The 17019-nt window shown below is 46.3% G+C and overlaps 1 protein-coding gene across 7 annotated transcripts in view; it reads right to left on the bottom strand.

Annotated features, from left to right (window-relative positions):
* ctbp2 (C-terminal binding protein 2) overlaps positions 1-17019 on the bottom strand; it is a 272992-nt gene that overhangs the window by 14389 nt on the left and 241584 nt on the right. For all 7 annotated transcript variants that reach the window (XM_033033717.1, XM_033033718.1, XM_033033720.1 and 4 more), the window contains one exon: positions 12102-12308. In XM_033033717.1, coding sequence (XP_032889608.1) covers positions 12102-12308 — 207 coding nt within the window. The remainder of the gene's footprint in view (positions 1-12101; positions 12309-17019) is intronic.

The raw sequence follows: 17019 nt of genomic DNA, 5'->3' as shown, positions 1-17019 counted from the left end.
TGATTGTGATCATGTAAATTAAGTGTAGAGAAAATTAAAATCCCAAATATAAAACACTTCAGAAGTTGTGACGTGATTGGAATGAAGGTGACTTTCTGTCCTCCCCTTCATAGCTAGCGATGTTAGGTTCTTAATTTACCTCGAGGTCCATAAACCTAACGGTGTTTCGCATTTAATGCCAAAATGTCACAGCCAAATTTTGGTACTGCTTATAGCAGTGACAATTAGTAACATACATATATAGAGGCAAACAATGCGCTCATAGACTTTCTAACTGAACCTGTATAACATAATCTCAACTACAGATCAAAACTGGATGTCGTCCTACAAGGATGTTTTTGCAATTTTGTATAATAAGTTGTTTAATAATGGTATCATTTGCAACTTGTTGTCATGGCAATTTCTGGTTAAATGGATTTTTAATTGGGCATGACCAGGACAACTGGCCAGAGATGAGGTGCCCTGACACATACTTAATGAAGAGTTTCTGATAAAGAAGAACAGCTGCAGCATAATTACTAGGTCATTAAACAAACAGCTTTGAAATTGGATCCAATTGTATGCCCATTGGGAAACTGTGCTAGCCACTGTTGCCACCTCAATGTGGATGACATTTTCCCAACAAAAGTCGAGCACTTTATGACGTAACAAGTCCCCCACTATTTGTTTCCGCATTACCGAAGTAAATTGGAATAGATGCAGCCACCAAAAACCAGAAGCACACTGCGCTAATATTTCCAATCAGGTGTCAGATAGTGGGTCTCCAATGTTGACACTGATGGGAACCATTCTTCAGACCCGACCTGAGACGTCACCCATCCATGTTCTCCAGGGATGCTGCCCAACCTTCTGCGTCACTCCAGCACTCTGTATTTCTTTTGTAAACCAGTATCTGCAGTTCCTTGTTTCTACTAACTTGAAATATTGTAGCCGGGCCCATTCAAAGCTAGTGATGAATAGTTCATGTTATCTGTGGTAGTACCAGCATAGAAGTAAGACTGGTGATAACATTCAGCTTTAGTGGACCAAATATAGTCTGGTGTTCCAGCCTGGCCATCTTCTACGTGGCCAAGCATGATTTCAATCATGACGGTAACTCTGCAGTGGGTTATGCAAGTTGCGGGTGTTTTTCAAGCATCAGCTTGCCTAACAACCAACCGCAGCCCAATCGACTGTGAAGCACCATCGGTGAGACCAAGACTGTGAAGCACGATCGTTTCGCCGAACACCTCCGCTCGGTCCGCATTAACCAACCTGACACAGCACTTCAACTCCCCCCCCCATTCCGCAATCGACCTCTCTGTCCTGGGTCTCCTCCATGGCCAGAGCGAGCAACACCAGAAATTGGAGGAAGAGCACCTCATATTCTGCTTGGGGAGTCTGCATCCTGGGGGCATGAACATTGAATTCCCCCAATTTTGTTAGCCCTTGCTGTCTCCTCCCCTTCCTATCTCTCCCTCAGCCCTCGTGCTCCTCCTCGTTTTTCCTTTCTTCTCCCCGCCCCCCATCAGTCTGAAGAAGGGTTTCGGCCCAAAACGTTCCTTATTTCCTTCGTTCCATAGATGCTGCTGCACCCGCTGAGTTTCTCCAGCATTTTTGTGTACCTTCGATTTTCCAGCATCTGCAGTTCCTTCTTGAAGTCAAGTCAAATCAAGTCAAGTTTATTCGTCACATACACATACGAGATTGTGCAGTGAAATGAAAAGTGGCAATGCTCGCGGACTTTGTGCAAAAAGACAGACAAACAAACAACCAAGCAAACTATAAACACAATCATAAACACACACATATTCTTTTACATATTAAATATTGGAAGGAAAAACGTTCAGTATAGTTAGTCCCTGGTGAGATTTACAGTCCGAATGGCCTCTGGGAAGAAACTCCTTCTCAACCTCTCCGTTCTCACAGCATGGCAACGGAGGCGTTTGCCTGACCGTAGCAGCTGGAACAGTCCGTTGCAGGGGTGGAAGGGGTCTCTCATGATATTGTTGGCTCTGGAGTTGCACCTCCTGATGTATAGTTCCTGCAGGGAGGCAAGTGAAGTTCCCATAGTGCGTTTGGCCGAACGCACTACTCTCTGCAGAGCCTTCTTGTCCTGGGCAGAGCAATTCCCAAACCAGATGGTAATGTTCCCGGACAAGATGCTTTCCACAGCCGCTGCGTAGAAGCACTGGAGGATCCTCGGAGACACTCTGAATTTCCTCAATTGCCTGAGGTGGTAAAGGCGCTGCCTTGCCTTACTCACGAGTGCTGCGGCGTGTGATGTCCATGTTATATCCTCAGAGATGTGGACTCCCAGATATTTAAAACAGCTCACCCTATATCCACAGGATCCCCATTTATCCTCAATGGTGTGTACGTCCTCGGATGATGTGCCCTCCTAAAGTCCACGATCAGCTCCTTAGTTTTTTTGATGTTCAAGAGGAGGCTGTTGTCCTGGTACCAGAGTGCTAGACCAGCCACCTCCTCCCGGTAGGCCTTCTCATCGTTGTCTGAGATCAGGCCCACCACCACAGTGTCATCAGCAAACTTAATTATTGAGTTGGAGCTGAACCTAGCCACACAGTCATGTGTGTACAGGGAGTACAATAGGGGGCTGAGGACGCAACCCTGGGGCGATCCTGTGCTCAGGGTGAGGGACTTCGATGTATTCCCTCCCATCTTGACTACCTGGGGCCTGGCGGTGAGAAAGTCCAGGACCCAGGCACACAGGGAGGTGTTGAGCCCCAATTCCAGTAGCTTCCCGGCCAGTCTGGTGGGGACTATCGTGTTGAAGGCTGAACTGTAGTCTATGAACAGCATCCTCACGTAGCCCCCCTTCTGGCTGTCCAGATGGGAGAGAGCGGTGTGCAAATCCTGGGAGACCGCATCGTCCGTGGATCTGTTCGGACGGTATGCGAACTGCAACGGGTCCATGTTGCGAGGGAGGAAGGCGCAGATGTTTTTCTTCACCAGCCTCTCAAAGCATTTCATGACTACCGAGGTAAGGGCCACCGGACGGTAGTCATTCAGACAGGCTGGGGAGGCATTTTTTGGTACCGGTACAATGATGGATTTTTTGAAGCAAGCAGGGACCACGGACTTGTCCAGGGAGAGGTTGAATATTGTAGTGAGCACCGGAGCTAGCTGCGTAGCACAGGACTTGAGTACTCGCCCCGAGATGCCATCGGGCCTGCAGCTTTCCTCGTGTTCACCCGTGTCAGAGCCCTCCTCACGTCGTGCTCGGACAGCGAGAATGTGTGCACATTCCTCCCTGCAGCTTCGGTAGCCAGCCCGCTGGCGGTATTGTCGATAGTCGGCAGACCAGATTCTTAAGCACCATCCTATCCCTGCTTTCACCTGGCCCACATGTATTTGAACATCAAACAAGATTCAGAAAGCTGACTGATTTAAAGCAACGGAAGCATCCCTAATGCTATCTGGTACATATTCAGTTCAGATTAGAGACAGCTCTTACAATCTCTGGAGTCTGCGTAAGATTCAGTATGCATTGAATACTGCTGTCATCAAGATTAGTGCATCTTTGTCATTCATTTCCTGTTCTACAATAGAGTGTGACAGGAGTATAATAATGTGTGAAATATTCAAATTAGATTTATTTACAGCTTCTTGTAACATCATCTTTGTTCAGCATTTGAATGCAGGTCAGATCATCAATGTTATAATTAACTCAGCAAAGATCTCTTGCTTAGTTAGCCCATGGATATACTGACATTTGTAACTGGAGGTTCCAAGAAGGTACATTTCCAGGTAAGAAGGGAATCTTACGCAGACTCCAGAGTTTGTAGAAATGGTCCTGTATCTGCTTAGATCTGCCATATTGATGACGCAAGAAACTGCAGATGCTGGAATCGAACAAAACACAATGTGCCGGAGGCACTCAACAGGGTCAAGCAGCATCTAGGGAGGGAATGGACAGATGGCGTTTCGAGTCGGGACTCTTATTCATACTTATTCCGTCATTCAGATGTTTTCCTAAACCTTTCTTCTGGTGTCAATCTCAATATCAAGGTTTGGCTAAGTGCTTCCAACTTGCATTTAATTGGCATCTTTAACGCAGTAGAATGCCATGAGTTTTCTACAGGAACGTTTTCTACAGGTGGTTTTAAAGTAAATAAGGGGGGGGGGGGGGTGTCAAATGGGATAGTCAAGGACGGAGTTAAAGGGAAAGGGAGTAAAGGGATAGTTAATGACCCCAGAATTAATGGGAAAGAAAGCTCACAAAGGGATAGGAGGGTATGGACAAGTGTAATAGGGATCGATGTGAAAGGTGAGATGCGTAAAGGAATTAAAAGTATTGTATATGAATGTGCGAACTATAAGAAGTAAAGTAGTTGAGCTTGAGGCTCAGTTAGAGGTGGGTAGATATGACATTGTGGGGATTACTGAGACGTGGCTGCAGGAGGATCGGGCATGTGAACTTAATATTCAGGGTTATACATCCTATAGAAAGGACAGGCTGGCGGGCAGAGGAGGGGGGAGGGGGGGTAGCTCTGCTGGTGAGGGATGGAATTCAGACCCTTGCGAGGGAAGACATAGGGACTGACGAGGTAGAGTCACTGTGGATTGAGTTGAGGAATTGCAAAGGCAAGAAGACACTAATTGGTGTTATCTACAGACCCCCAAATAGTAGCCCAGATGTAGGGTGTAAGTTGCAGCAGGAGTTAAAACTGGCATGTAACAAAGGTAATGCCACTGTGGTGATGGGGGATTTCAATATGCAGGTAGACTGGGAAAATCAGGTTGGTTCAGGATCCCAAGAAAGAGAGTTTGTAGAATGCCTCCGAGATGGATTCTTAGAGCAGCTTGTAATGGAGCCGGCCAGAGAAAAGGCAATTCTGGATTTAGTGTTGTTCAATGAACCAGATTTGATAAGAGAACTCGAGGTAAAGGAACCGCTTGGAGGTAGTGTTCATAATATGATTAGTTTTAATCTGCAATTTGAGAAGGAGAAGGTTAAATCGGAAGTGTCAGTGATGCAGTTGAACAAAGGGGATCATGAAGGCATGAGAGAGGAGCTGGCCAAGGTAGACTGGAAAGGATACTAGCAGGAATGATGGTGGAACAGCAATGGCAGGAATTTCTGGGCATAATCCAGAAGACGCAGGATCGTTTCATTCTAAAAAGGAAGAAAGATTCTAAGGGGAGTAGGAGGCAACCGTGGCTGACAAGAGAAGTTAGGAATAGAATAAAACTAAAAGGAAAGATGTATAACACAGCAAAGAGTAGCCGGAAGCCAGAGGATTGGGAAACCTTCATTGGACAACAAAAGGAAACAAAACGGGCAATATGGGCTGAAAAGATGAAGTACGAAGGGAAGCTGGCCAGGAATATAAAGAAGGACAGTAAAAGCTTCTTTAGATATGTTAAGGGAAAAAGAGTAGCAAAGTCAAATGTGGGTCCCTTGAAGGCAGACGCGGGTGAAATTATTATGGGGAACAAGGGAATGGAAGAAGAATTGAACAGGTACTTCGGATCTGTGTTCACTAAGGAAGACACAAACAATCTCCCAGAAGTACTGGAGGACAGAGGATCTAAGGGGTAGAGGAACTGAAAGAAATTTTCATTAGGTGAGAAATAGTATTGGGTAGGCTAATGGGACTGAAGGATGATAAATCCCCTGGGCCTGATGGTCTGCATCCGATGGTGCTCAGGGAGGTAGCTCTAGAAATAGTGGACGCATTGGTGATCATTTTCCAATATTCAATAGATTCAGGATCAGTCCCTGTGGATTGGAGGATAGCTAATGTTATCCCACTTTTCAAGAAAGGAGCGAGAGAGAAAACAGGGAATTACAGACCAGTTAGCCTGACTTCGGTGGTGGGAAAGATGCTGGAGTCAATTATTAAAGAGGTAATAATGGGGCATTTGGATAGCAGTAAAAGGATTAGTCCAAGTCAGCATGGATTTATGGAAGGAAAATCATGCTTGACTAATCTTCTGGAATTTTTCGAGGATGTGACTAGTAAAATGGATGAAGGGGTGCCAGTGGATGTAGTGTATCTAGACTTTCAGAAAGCCTTTGATAAGGTCCCGCACGGAAGACTGGTGACTAGAATTAGAGCACATGGTATTGGGGGCAGGGTGTTGACGTGGATAGAAAATTGGTTGGCAGACAGGAAGCAAAGAGTAGGAGTGAACGGGTCCTTTTCAGAATTGCAGGCAGTGGCGAGTGGAGTGCCGCAAGGCTCGGTGTTGGGGCCGCAACTGTTTACCATATATATTAATGGTTTGGAAGAGGGAATTAGGAGCAACACTAGCAAGTTTACGGATGACACAAAGCTGGGTGGCAGTGTGAACTGTAAAGAGGATGTTAGGAGGTTGCAGGGTGACCTGGACAGGTTGAGTGAGTGGGCAGATGCGTGGCAGATGCAGTATAATATAGATAAATGTGAGGTTATCCACTTTGGCGGTAAAAACAAGGGGGCAGATTATTATCTCCATGGGGTTAGGTTAGGTAACGGGGAGGTGCAGAGAGACCTGGGTGTCCTTGTACACAAGTCACTGAAAGTTGGCGTGCAGGTACAGCAGGCAGTGAAGAAAGCTAATGGAATGTTAGCCTTCATAACAAGAGGATTTCAGTATAGGAGTAAAGAGGTTCTTCTGCAGTTGTATAGAGCTCTGGTAAGACCACATCTGGAGTATTGTGCACAGTTTTGGTCTCCTAATTTGAGGAAGGACATCCTTGTGATTGAGGCAGTGCAGCGTAGGTTCACGAGATTGATCCCTGAGATGGCGGGACTGTCATATGAGGAAACATTGAAAAGACTAGGCTTGTATTCACTGGAGTTTAGAAGGATGAGGGGATATCTTAGAGAAACATATAAAATTATAAAAGGACTGGACAAGCTAGATGCGGGAAAAATGTTCCCAATGTTGGGCGAGCCCAGAACCAGGGCCACAGTCTTAGAATAAAGGGGGAGGCCATTTAAGACTGAGGTGAGAAAAAACTTTTTCACCCAGAGAGTTGTGAATCTGTGGAATTCCCTGCCACAGAGGGCAGTGGAGGCCAAATCGCTGGATGGATTTGAGAGTTAGATAGAGCTCTAGGGGCTAGTAGAATCAAGGGATATGGGAAGTAGGCAGGCACGGGTTGTTGATTGGGAACGATCAGACATGATTGCAATAAATGGCGGTGTTGGTTCGAAGGGCCGAATGGCCTCCTCCTGCATCTATTTTCTATGTTTCTATGTTTCTAACGTAACCATTCAATCCGTAGAGAAACAAAATGGCTGATCAGAGATTCCTTGAAAAAAGTCGAACTGTGCAAAATGAACAATGCGAAATGTGTTGTATATGTTGTCAGTTCACAACTCTGAGAAAATTCTGATGGGAAGTTTCTGTAGTTTTTGTCCTCTGGCTTGTAGCCGTTCACTTCAAAACCACTAATTGACACAAGGGCCCCAGGGACTTCATTTCTGTGCAATCTCTCTCCAAGCTACTGTGATCAAAAGAGGTCAAGAAACAGCAAGGGCACTAAAACTGTTATGAGGAAAGTCACATTTCAATTTAAAATGTGAAAAGAGGGGAATAGAGGGAGAGGAGCGGGGGAGATAGGGAGTGGGGAATAGAGGGAGAGGTGGACAGTGGGGGAGGTGAGGAGTGGGGGAGGTGGGGATAGAGGAATAAGAGGGAGGTCGGGAGGGGAGAGGAGTTATGGCGGGAGGGACTCCCCAACCCCTCAAACTCTTCCCCCCTCCCTCTCCCCCGCTGCTCCCTCTCTGCCCTCCTACCCCCCCCTCTCACCCCTTCCTCTATCTCCCCTCATCTCTCTCCCCATCCCCCCCTCCTCCCTACCCCCCTCTCTCTCCCCTCTCACCCCTTCCTCTCTCTCCCCTCCCGCCTCTCTCCCTCCCTCCCCCTACCCCTCTCCCTCCCCTACTCCTCTCCCTCCCCTATCCCTCTCCCCCTCCCTGCCCACTCTTCCCCCTCTCTCCCCTCCCCCCTCGCTCCCTCCCTCCCTCCTCCCTCCCCCCCTCTCCGTTGTATCCACTGTAAAAGCAGAATAAGTCAAGTATTTTTAGAAGTATTACAAATGGCTTGTCACATGACAGAGCTTCCAGGAATTCCTCAAACTGAAGAGAATTAGAAGGGTCATTTACCGGTGTGATAAATTTCGACAGCTTTGGTGACTGAAACGACTGAATCTGAGTTAATTTGCCTCATTTGCGGCTTTCAGATGGAGACATTAACATCTGGGAAATACTTGACTGGAGATTTGTTTCCTTTATATTCATGAACCTTCAGAGCAGTTTCTTATGACAAGCAGTTACATTGAAACCATTTTGTTTTGCAGAGGAAGAGATGCAAATGAACTTCCAAGAACAATTTACAGAGGGAGGCAAACAAAATAATTTTGGCCAGATTGTAACCATATGAATGACTACACATCAGCTTTTCTTTCGTTGAAAATGAAAACCTAACTCCAACCTCAAACACCAACTTCTTGCCAATCCCTCATGCTTAGCTTGCAGAGAACCTTAACAAATGTTGGAAAATATAACCAACCAAGGTGTTTTGAACAAAATGCATTTGGATCACTCGCTACTTTGGGATGCAGCCAACTTGGACATCTCTCAAGATTAAGATGGAAAACAGAAAGCTGTACTATGCTATGTGTGCACTGGTTAGAGCATACTTCATGTAAATCATAGAAACACAACTAATCAATGGAAAGCTGGGGAACAACAGTGCCTGTGACTATACTGCTTCTCACTGTTTCATTATAGATCGGGCCTTATTGAATTTGGACTGAGGCAGACCACCTAAAACTAAATTATTTGAATCTTTCCTTTTATCTCTGCTCCCTCATATTAGCATCAAGTCCCAAATGTGGGTCCATTTACACTTCAAACATAGTTCCAAAGTAGTTAAACGATTAAGGTAAATTGCCATTTATTTTTTACGATTCTGTTAAAGCAGCACGGCCCTTGTGGCTAAAGGGATCAGGGGGTATGGAGAGAAAGCAGGTACCTGTACAGGAAACTGAGTTGGATGATCAGCCATGATCATATTGAATGGTGGTGCAGGCTCGAAGGGCCGAATGGCCTACTCCTGCATCTATGTTTCTATGTTTCTAAAGTACCTTTGACCATTTTTTATTCCAAACTTTTAGACCAGACTCATCTGAAGCTCTTGCAGCTCCTCTCTTAAGCCAAAGCAGATGGGACAAGCGCTGACTGGGAAGAGACCTGTGTCTCCAATGACTCTTACAAACGTCTGCAGATGAACGCTAGACAACATACTGTCACTTGCTTCACAGCTTGGTTTGGGAACAGCTCAGCTCAAGATGTACAGGTTTGCAGATTAATTGGCTTGGTATAATTGTAAATTGTAAAGTGTGTGCAGCATTTGATAAGGTCCCACACAGGAGATTAATGGGCAAAATTAGAGCACATGGTATTGGGGGTAGGGTACTGACATGGATAGAAAATTAGTTGGCAGACAGGAATCAAAGAGTAGGGATTAATGGGTGCCTTTCAGAAAGGCAGACAGTGACTAGTGGGGTACCGCAAGGCTCGGTGCTGGGACCGCAGCTATTTACAATATATATTAATGATTTAGATGAAGGAATTCAAAGTAACATTAGCAAATTTGCAGATGACACAAAGCTGGGTGGCAGTGTGAACTGTGAGGAGGATGCTATGAGAATGCGGGGTGACTTGGACAAGTTGGGTGAGTGGGCAGATGCATAGCAGATGCAGTTTAATGTGGATAAATGTGAGGTTATCCACTTTGGTGGCAAAAACAGGAAGGCAGATTATTATCTAAATGGTGTCAAGTTGGGAAAAGGGGAAGTACAACAGAATCTGGGGGTCCTTGTTCATCAGTCACTGAAGGTAAGCATGCAGGTACAGCAGGCAGTGAAGAAAGCGAATGGCATGTTGGCTTTCATAACAAGAGGAGTTGAGTATAGGAGCAAAGAGGTCCTTCTGCAGTTCTACAGGGCCCTAGTGAGACCACACCTGGAGTATTGTGTGCAGTTTTGGTCTCCAAATTTGAGGAAGGACATTCTTGCTATTGCGGCTTAGGTTCACAAGGTTAATTCCCGGGATGGTGTGACTGTCATATGTTGATAGAATGGAGGGCTGGGCTTGTATACACTGGAATTTAGAAGGATGCGAGGGGATCTTATTGAAACATATAAGAATATTAAGGGTTTGGACACGCTAGAGGCAGGAAACATGTTCCCGATGTTGGGGGAGTCCAGAACCAGGGGCCACAGTTTCAGAATAAGGGGTAAGCCATTTAGAACGGACGGAGGGGGCTCTGCACTGTAGCAGCCTCTACCTACAGCCTGTCTGTTATTTCAATCTTTTTTTTATTTTGAGTTAGTCTAAAGTTTTGTGTTGGGGGAAACTTTAACTTTTCTATGTGGGGGAGGGGGGCAGGGTAAGGGGGAAACCGTTTCCCAGTCTCTTCCTGGCGGGGACGCGACTATTCCGAGTCGCGTCCTCGCCCCCCACCTCGCGGCCTACCAGCTGGATCGGAGCGGCCTTTCCTGCCGGGGACCGGGAACCGGACCAGGGCTGCTACAGCGGCGGCGCAGCGCTGGAGTCACCGCGGAGCGGGCGATGCCTACCTGGGTCGCTGTTTGGAGCTCTGGAGCGTTGGGCCGCTGCTCCTACATCGTGGAGCTCTGGTGCGGAGAGCTTCCAACGCGGGCGGCGCTGAACAACATCGTGGAGTCCTGGGGCGCCTTGCAGATGGCCTACAGCAGCAGTCTCCACCCGGCGCGGCCTGCGGACTTTGGAAGCCACCGACTCCGGTAGGAGGGGGCCGACTCTGGTGTCCACACCGCTGAAGACGTCCCGCAGCCCCGATGTCGGACTTGTATCACCCCGGCGAGCGGTCCTGGACATCGGGCCGCCCGTAGCTGCAACTGCGGAGGGCACGGGGAGGCCCTGACCACGGGGAACAGTGGAGGAAGAGACTGACTTTGGTGCCTTCCCACACAGTGGGAAACTTTGATTCTGCTGTGTGGGGATGTTTTATGTTAAATTCTATATGTTCTTTATACCCTTTCTGGCTTAATCCCTCCCTTCACCACCTCCAGTTTAAATTCCAGTTTGAATATTTTGGAGGACCCAAGAACCAAGAAGAACCAAGAACGGAGACGAGGAAATACTTTTCACACAGAGAGTTGTGATTCTGTTGAATTCTCTGCGGTGGAGGCCGGTTCTCTGGATGCTTTCAAGAGGGAGTTAGATAAAGCTCTTAAAGATAGCGGAGTCTAGGGATATGGGGAGAAGGCAGGAACGGGGTACTGATTGTGGATGATCAGCCATGATCACATTGAATGGCGGTGCTGGCTCGAAGGGCCGAATGGCCTACTCCAGCACCTATTGTCTATTGATAGTGTCTGCGCTGTATCTCTTAACTATCTCTTAACTAAAGTTTAAAAAAGACCACAAGTAATTGTGAGCGAGTTATAGATGTAGCCCAGTCCATTACACAGACCAGACACCCTGCCATCAACCATCTCCACTTCACGCTGCCTTGAAAAAGCAAACAAAATATAATCAAAGACTGGTCCATCCTGGTCATTGCTTCTTCTCACCACTCTTGTTGGGCAGAAGATACAGAAGCTTGAAAGCTCACACCACCAGACTCAATTCCCCTCTGTTATAGGCTTCTGAATGGCGCTTCTATAAGCTACGTACTGTATGTTTGTCTATGAAACTGGTGCGCTAAAATGCTGGAATGTTGTATTCTGCATTCCGTATATTCCTCTTTGCTCTGTCTGTAGTACTTGAGTTTGACATGATTGTATTAGTATCTAGTATTGTCGGATCTGATTGGATAGCATGCAAAACAAAGCTTTGCACTGTACCTTGGTACACGTGACAGTAATCCAGCTAAACCTAACCCCATGGAAGTAGATTGTTCATGGGACAAGTTTGAGTCGACCTGGACAATTCTTTCATATTCCAATTGAAAGTGCAAGCCTAAAAGTTAATTAGCTCGTCTGCAAGAGATTAAACTGTATTCCAATTTTCAACCAAATAATGGAAAGCATTTCCAACACATTTACACCAGGTTAATTTGTGTCAAGTGTCGAAGCAGGAAGCAATCTTTCTGCCCTGTTGTAGAGAGCTTACCAAAACCGATGAGTCCGAGTGTTTCCCCCCGGATCCTGGCCGCTCCTGACGCCACCTCTCGGATCTGCTCGACGCTCTGTACCCGGGTCCCCTCGCGCAGTGCCTGGTACAGCCACGTGTTCCTTCGGTAGAGGTTGAGAATGTGACAGAGGGTGGAATCGGCCGTCTCCTCCACGGCTGCCGCTGGGATGTTACACACGGCGATCCCTGCGCAAGGAAGAGCAGAACACATCAGGGCACTGGAACAGCGGGGAAGCTGCTACAAATGTCTAATTACACCGCAGTCTGTTCATCCACCAGCGGCTTCAACAAAATGGCAAATATGGATTGCAATAAAAGTCCCACAAAAAAAAAAATCGAGTGTCTTTATTGGCGCATTTTTTAGGTCACATGCACAGAGAACTGTGTGTTCTTTGGGCAGTACATGTTGTCAAAAGCCAAAAACAAAAGCCTGACTGCAAACTGTGGCACGATTGCCCTTGGAGGAGGGGGCACCAGCTGGGGAAAGGTCCCAGAGGCAGTGGCCAGAACAGGCTCACAGATCAGCAGCGGCTGGTCTGAGGTCATAGAGGGCCCAGAGGTCAGACAGGGTCGTGGAGAAGCCCCTGCAATTCACACTGGAATGAGACTGGATGGGATATTAAAGCTGGAGGTAGAGAATAACTGGACTGGGGCAAGGACTGTAAAGAGTGTGTGGAGAATTGGGACACGCAACTCGTCTCAAGGCTGAAACCACCTTGGTCTGAGATGATGTGCTTTTAAAAAAAAGATTTTTTTTAAAGCTGGCATGATCAGTGGAGCAATCAAAATGAAAAAAAAACACAACACAAAAGCTAGACTTTCATGAGGAACTACATGAGGTCAATTCACTGAATCATTTTCTTTTTTAGGCCCTTTATTTTCATGTTGTATATAAATTATACAGCATCATCAGCACCAGTTTTATGCTCCTGGGTTTAAATTTATTTTTTTGTATGACATTGACATCAAGCGATCTATTCTGTTTTCCACCCAGGTCCTGATGCAAGGATGCATTCTCAGCCCCTTATTGTACTCCCTATACATTCTCCCTATACACATGGAGAGGTGACAATTCGAGTCGGGCCCCTTCAGACTGAAGAAGGATCCTGACCAAAATGTCACTGATCCATGTTCTCCAGTGATGCTGCTTGTACTCATGTATAATATAATTTGACTGGATAGACGTTCCTACCATCAGATTTATAATATAATCCAGTTGTGTAAACTCATCTGCTTAGGAGTTCAGTAGCACTAAACATGAAATACAGTAGTAACAAGATTCTGTGTAAGGCTTCAACATTCATTCCTTTTGAGGGGTTCAACACCTCCAATTAGAGACAGATTTTTGAGTAATTCACACTTTTGGCCGAGGTTAACCTCTAACTAACTCTTGCAGAAAGGTATAATGTTATTGCATGAATGGCTTACTTGGCCAGAGTAATTATCAATGTTAATTCAGGAATATAACGTATAAATAGAAATGTTAGAACCTTAGATAACATCATTATTCAAATTTCTCCTAGAAGTTTAACCAACCTTTTGGTGGTGGGTGTATGGAACGAGCTGCCAGGGGAGGTAGTTGAGGCAGGGACTATCCCAACATTTAAGAAACTGTTAGGTACATGTCCAGGTACAGGTGCTGTACAAGCCCAGCTTCAATGCTGACCTCGGGTGCTATCTAAATGGAGTTTGCATATTTTTTTGTGATTGCATGGGCCGCAGGTGCACCAATTTCCTTACATATCCCAAAGATGTGCAGGTTGATACAGTCATTATCCATGGTAATTTATCCCCAGAGTGCAGATGAATGTAAAAATCAACATAGAAACATAGAGAGTAGGTGCAAGAGTAGGCCATTCAGCCCTTCGAGCCAGCACCGCCATTCATAGGAACATAGAAAATAGGTACAGGAGTAGGCCATTCGGCCCTTTGAGCCAGCACCGCCATTGAATATGATCATGGCTGATCATCCAAAATCAGTACCCTGTTCCCGCTTACACCCCGCATCCTTTGATTCCGTTAGCCCTCAGAGCTAAATCTAACTCTCTCTTGAAAACATCCAGTGAATTGGCCTCCACTGCCTTCTGTGGCAGAGAATTCCAGATTCACAACTCTGGATGAAAATGTTTTTCCTTATCTCAGTCCTAAATGGCCTACCCCTTATTCTTAAACTGCGACCCCTGGTTCTGGACTCCCCAACATCAGGAACATTTTTCCTGCATCTAGCCTGTCCAATTCCTTATGTGCCTGTCCCACTTAGGCGACTTATTAGGCGACTGCAGGAGACTATGCAGTCACCACATGGTCGCCAGATGTTCACGCGTGGTTGCCGGGTAGTCGCCTTCATGGTCGTGAGGAGTTCCCGCATTCTGGGAACTAGTAGCGGCCTCATTATGGTCGCCGCGAATATGTCTACATGTTAAAACAAATTATTGACAACCAGAATGAAGCCGCCATGGATAGTAGCGATAATTCTCGTGCCGCAGGTGCAGTGTTAGTGGGTTGCCAGGAGGTTGAATGTTGTCGTAGGTCTTCGTAGGTTGTTGCTGGTGCTGACCAGCGAATTTCATTGGCTCATTGGGGGAAAAAACGTTAGCAGTAGTTTTCAGACCCAAGGATAACCGACCGGTAATGTTAATGTCGCCGAACTTCACAGCCATGTATCTCTGGCTTCTTAAAAGTTGCCTCCACTCCTTCTCCTCCCCCCCCCCCCCTTTAAAGGACTTACGTGACCCTTCACGTACACTGTGCTTTCACCGTCTTAATTACAGCGCCAACCTTCCTGTTCATCACGGTGTGTGTCTGTAAGACATTGGCTTTGCACCATGTGAATTTCATTCAGACAGCGCTCCCCCCGCTTGCCCTGTCCCCCGCCTGCATAACGGGCTGGTGAAGGAAGCGATGTGTGTGTGTGTGTGTGTGTGTGTGTTCCACTCTGACAGTCGCCGTTCCAGTAGCCTGAAAAATCGTCTAAGTGGGACAGGCCCATTAAGAATTGTATATTTTTCTATAAGATACCCTCTCATCCTTCTAAATTCCAGTGAATATAAGCGCAGTCGATCCATTCTTTCATTATATGCCAGTCCCGCCATCCCAGAAATTAACCTGGTGAACCTACGCTGCACTCCCTCAATAGCAAGAATGTCCTTCCTCAAATTAGGGGACCAAAACTGATTTTTTTGTGGATTGTGATTGGTATGGGCTCAGTGGGTTGAAGGGCCTGGTTCTGTGTGATGTCACACTTATTGACTCCCTAGCCAAAGCCTGTGCAATGATGAGATGTCTTTCTTTCCCATTGGAGAAAAGTTTGTAAAATTTTGTTTGAGAAAACGAATCTGCAAACTCTGGCATAACTTTTTTTAAAAAATCATTCTAATTGCCTATGATAATTGGTGGGAAAGTAGCTGAAAATTTCCCACCCTATCCATTCACCATCATACCCTGGATAAACATTCTAATATTATTCCAGCTTTCGCTAACTGGGCAGCTGGAGGGGGTTTGTTCCCAGAGCCATCCCTGCTCTCAACTCTGCAGGCTACAGTGGCCGGGCTTCCAGTCATTCCTGCCTCCTGTAAGAAAGCCCCCTGCAGAGCACAATCTTGCCCGTAAGCCCCAACACAGTTGTGCTGCCAGGAAATATAAAAATAGTGCCATAAACAGACTGAAGAACTGCAGATGTTTATTGTATTAGTTACAACATATAAAATGCACCGCTGAGAATAATGTTTAGCAAGTGGTTAGCTCGGTATCAATATTTAAACACCACAGTTCTGTTAATTCTATATTTGTTATTGAGGCAGAATGTAATGGCAACAGAAATGCAATATAATATTGCATCGACTCCAGTCTCCCTGCTAGTCTTCGAAAGCATTACTATCCATCACTGTCACTTGAAAGTAGAACTGGCAGGTTGCTGCTTGCAGTTGTAGCTGCAGTTTGTAACTAACAGTGTTAAGTGGTAAATGCTTCGACCTCTGAAGAAAGAATGTTCCTCAGGGGATATTTACACTCTTCCAATCTGTCAGATACTGCGTACATCTGTCGTATATATGTAGGCTGGAATTTAGCAGAGCTACAGAGGTTAGTCTCATACAGTTAAGCAAAAGTGAATAAAAAATCCTCTAGACTACTTATAGACTACATTGAATAGATGAGGACAGCACTGTAGGAAATATGAATTGAACAGTTTTGCAATGTTCTGCTGCTTCCCTTGTTGTGATGCCCAGACGTTTGGTTCCTGGTCCAGTTCTCATTTGCTGTTGCTCCCCCACTGGCACGCACACATTTCTCCCACCGCTCACATTCCCCTGTTCCTTTCTCCTCCTCCTTGCGTTCCCCTCCCACTTTCCCTTCACCCCTGTCCGCCTTCCACCAATATCCCTCCATCTGGCTTTACATTTCGCTCCTATTCTTTATTTTATTTCCTTATTCGACACCCCTTTGTCATCTTTTCATCATGTCTCTACTACCTACTCCACTCATCTGCCAAACATCCCCCTCATCGGTATCTATCTATCTATCACTTGCCAGGCTTTGCCCACCCCCCTCTCTCTTTTCCAGCTTTCTACCCCCCACTCAGTCTGCAGAAAGGTCCTGACCCAAACCACTGTCTGTTATTGCCGATTGTCCACTGCAAGCGAGTAAGGTATTATCATTGTATGTGGCTGAATGGACAGGGCGACAGCGAAGGAAGCGGTCAAGTGGGGAGTGGATAAAACCACTGCCGGCAACAAGAAGCAGTGGCTGGTGAGAGGGGAGGAAGCCCCATGGTGACCGGGGCTGTCCCATCGCTTTTAGCGGCCTGAAGAAAGTGCCGTCCACAAGGGCGACAACATGAGCTACAACAACAGCTGTGTCACAGGACCGTGCAGTGGATGAAGGAGGGCTCGGTGATGCA

Source organism: Amblyraja radiata, chromosome 15, assembly GCF_010909765.2.
Source record: "Amblyraja radiata isolate CabotCenter1 chromosome 15, sAmbRad1.1.pri, whole genome shotgun sequence".
In the NCBI taxonomy this organism is placed as follows: Eukaryota; Metazoa; Chordata; class Chondrichthyes; order Rajiformes; family Rajidae; genus Amblyraja; species Amblyraja radiata.
The sequence above is the reverse complement of the archived record's forward strand: the minus strand, read 5'-3'. Positions and strand labels throughout refer to the sequence as shown.